Consider the following 4,005-nt stretch of genomic DNA (forward strand, 5'->3'; position numbering starts at 1 on the left):
AACGGGAACACTTCTTCCTATTTCGGCCGAATTTGGTTGATTTTGGTTCCACCAGACCTTAAAACCTTATAACATCCTTTGTTTTTGTGATTTCTTTTGTTAAGAAGTTATAAATACATATATTTGACATGACTCAAGCCTTTTCAAGTTCATTAGAAAGTGCATGTAGAAAATGAGAACGCTTCTTCTTATTTTGCCTGAATTTGCTTGATTTCGGTTCTACCGGACCTTAAAACCTTATAAAATTCTTTCTCTTTGTTATTTATTTGTTTAGGCAGTTACAAATTCATATATTTGACATTATTCAAGCCTTTATAAGTTCATTAGAAGGAGCATGTAGAATATGGGAACGCTTCTTCCCATTTTGGCCGAATTTGCTTGATTTTGGTTTTACAAGACCTTAAAACCTTATAACATGCTTTTTTTTGTGATTTATTTTCTTAGGAATTTATAAATACATATATTAGACATGAATCAAGCCTTTTCAAGTTCATTAGAAAGAGTGTGTAGAAAATGGGAACGCTTCTTCTCATATGATGTTAATTGGTAACAATAATTTTCATTTTGATGACCTTAAATAGTTAAATGACCTAAAAGAATGTCATTCGTCTAAGTGCTTTACTTACTTTGTCTATGCTTTTTGTATCATTTATTTTTTAGTGAAACTGCTATATAATGAGGGAGGATCGAGCATGGATGTTTAAACGGTTAGAAGGAAAATTCCTTAGTCCAACCTTTGCAAAAAAGGTCAATGAATTTATTACATTTGCTACCACACAAGACAATGTCGTGATAGATGGTGTGATGAAATGTCCATGTGCACAGTGTCGAAATATTCCTTATCAAGATCTTGATACCATTAATGAGCATCTCTATAGGCATGGTTTTTTGCCTAACTATTTCCAATGGGTTTTTCATGGTGAACTGCACTTCCAAAGAGAATCCCAAAGTAGCAGCTCCATATCCACCGAGGATGCATTGAACCCATATAGAAACATGGTATTAGATGCCTTTGGACTAGAAGGTGGTTTAGAAAATATTGAAGAAGAGCCACATGCTAGTTACAAGAAGTTCTTTGACATGTTGAAGGCAGCGGAAGAGCAATTGTATGATGGCTGCAAGTTGTCTGTATTGTCTGCTGCTGCAAGGATGGCAAACACCAAGTGCGAGTATAATATTCCACATAAAGCTATAGATGGTGTTGCTTCCTTAATGAAAGACATGTGCCCAGATGAAAACAAGATGACAAATAGTTTTTACAAGACTAAGAAATTGCTTGAAGGGCTAGAACTTCTGCACCAAAAGATTCATGTATGTCCAAATGGATGTATGTTATTTTAGAAGGAACACAAAGATCTCAAAGAATGTCTATATTGCAAAGGAAGTCGTTATAAGACACTTAGAGAAAGTGGAAACAATTCTCCTCATAGTGCTCTTATTTACTTTCCTATAGGCCCGAGATTACAAAGATTATATGCAACAAGATCTACTGCGGAGCAGATGAGGTGGCATAAAGATAATCCTCGAGTTCATGGCCTTATGTCTCATCCAAGTGATGGAGAGGCGTGGAAACACCTAGATAAAGAGTACCCTTCTTATGCTGCGGAGCCTAGAAATGTCCGACTATGTCTTTGTACCGACGGATTTTCACCATTTGGAAAGACAGGTTGGCAATATTCTTGTTGGCCCGTCATTTTAACTCCTTATAATCTTTCACCTGAATTGTGCATGAAGAAACCTTTTATGTTTCTAAGTTTGATAATTCCAGGTCCGAAGAATCCTAAAGGGAATCTCGATTTGTACTTGCAACCTCTTATTGAAGAGTTAAAGCAATTACGGGAGGTTGGGTTACTGACTTACGACATCTCGCAAAAACAAAATTTTCAATTGAAGGCTGCATTGCTTTGGACTATTAGTGATTTTTCGGCTTATGGCATGCTTTCAGGATGGACCACGTCGGGTAGATTAGCTTGCCCATATTGTATGGAAAACCCTAAGGCTTTCACTCTTAAAAATGGTGGAAAACAAAGTTGGTTTAATTGTCACAGTCAGTTTTTACCCCTTGATCATAATTTTCGAAAAAATAAGAGTGCTTTTTTTAAAGACAGAGTTGAGAATGATTCCCCACCACCACGAATGAGTGGTGAGGACATTTGGAATCGAGTATCTTTATTTCCAAAAACTGTTGAGCAAATAAGGGGTGATGATAACGAGGCAGAAGGATATGGAAAGTTCCACCATTGGACAAAGCAGAGCGTCTTTTGGGAGCTTCGATATTGGAGCAAGCTCTTGATACGCCACAATCTTGATGTCATGCACATTGAAAAAAATATATTTGATAATGTGTTTCACACTGTAATGGATGTTAAGGGTAAAACTAAAGACAATGTGAAAGCAAGAAGAGACTTGGGGGAGTATTGTAAACGACGAAAATTGGAGGCGCAAGATGTTGTTAATAGTAAAGGGGAAAAACGGACTTTAAAACCGAATGCTCCTTTTGTGTCGCCTAAAGAGAAAAGGAAACTTATTTGAGAATGGGTGAAGAAATTAAAGTTTCCTGATGGATATGCTTCTAATTTAGGTAGATGCGTTGATTTAAAGGAGTGTAAGCTATTCGGTATGAAAAGTCATGATTGTCATGTTTTTATGCAACGATTGCTACCAGCGGTATTTAAAGACTTGTTACCCTTAAATGTGTGGAATGTTATTACTGAGTTGAGCCAATTTTTTAGAGATCTTTGCGCCACCACCTTAAAAATTACTGACATGGTGCGATTGGAAGAAAATATTCTTGAAATTATTTGCAAATTAGAGAGAATATTTCCGCCTGGTTTTTTTAATAGTATGGAGCATCTTCCTATTCATTTGCCATATGAGGCAAAAATTGGTGGGCCGGTTCAATATAGGTGGATGTACCCTTTTGAGAGGTAATTATATAAAATTCATCTTTTACTTTCTTTTTTTTAAAATTAATTTGAAGATACTTAGCATTTTTTATTATAGGTTTTTATACCATTTAAAGTGGAAAGTGGGTAATAAAGCGCGAGTAGAAGCCTCAATTTGTAATGCCTACCTACTCGAGGAGGTAACAAATTTTTGCTCCCTTTATTTTGAAGAAGAAGTTGGCTCTAAGGTGAAGGATTTAGGATTGGGTGCACATGCTAAAAGTGAATTGAACAATAATCCTGACTTACCTGAGATGTTCTCTTCAACTTTTGGACATAGTTCGTTAGAAGGTCAATTTTGTTACCTTGTTGAAAAAGATTACAAAGTTGCTCACCGATATGTTCTAAGTAATTGTGAAACTCTACAGCAATATGAAAGGTAAATTTCTATAAAAGTACCATAACATGTCGCTCGTAACATATCTATATGTTTACATACTAATATAATTAACAGTTTGTTTGAAGAACAAATGATCAGAGAACATAGATGCCAAAGTTCAGATGAAGTTTGGATCAAATATGAAGACATATATCCTGATTGGTTCTAAGATTATGTAAGTCACTTAACTAATATAAAATACTAATTAAATATATGATTAACTAGTGTTTTTAGCATGTTAGTATATGACCGTAATGACATTTTGAACCTTTGATTAATATAGGTTTTGGAAAAGGGCATCAAAAATGACATTGTTCGCTCATTAGCATTTGGACCACTAACAAGAGTTCGAAAATTTAATCACTATCACATCAATGGCTATCATTTTCATACTCTTTCTCATGGAAAAAACAAGTGTAATCCCCCGTATTTATAAATATATTATAAATGAATTTTTATTTCATTTATAATATTTATGTGTGTTTTTCCGAGATTTAAGTTTTAAAGTTCCAAATTATTTTTGGGTTGATAATTGATTTTGTTCTAAAAGGATTTTTAATTGTCCATTCTACATTTATGCCATACATATTAAAAAAAGCTAGTCCATTTCATTTATCTAATTGGCCCATTAATTTTAGGAGGCCCAATCTTAAAACTAACCCTACACCACTATCTCCCCTA

General features: G+C 34.7%; 1 protein-coding gene across 1 annotated transcript; it reads left to right on the forward strand.

Moving 5' to 3' along the window:
• Positions 1 to 675: 675 nt before the first annotated feature.
• On the forward strand, positions 676 to 2,532 carry LOC145613888 (uncharacterized). The gene is made up of 2 exons (XM_081668926.1): positions 676 to 1,252; positions 1,769 to 2,532. The coding sequence occupies exons 1-2, from the start codon at positions 676 to 678 to the stop codon at positions 2,530 to 2,532; spliced, it is 1,341 nt and encodes a 446-aa protein (XP_081525052.1).
• The last annotated feature ends 1,473 nt before the right edge of the window (positions 2,533 to 4,005 follow it).

Source organism: Chenopodium album, chromosome 25 (genome assembly GCF_948465745.1).
Source record: "Chenopodium album chromosome 25, dcCheAlbu1.1, whole genome shotgun sequence".
NCBI classification, from domain to species: Eukaryota; Viridiplantae; Streptophyta; class Magnoliopsida; order Caryophyllales; family Amaranthaceae; genus Chenopodium; species Chenopodium album.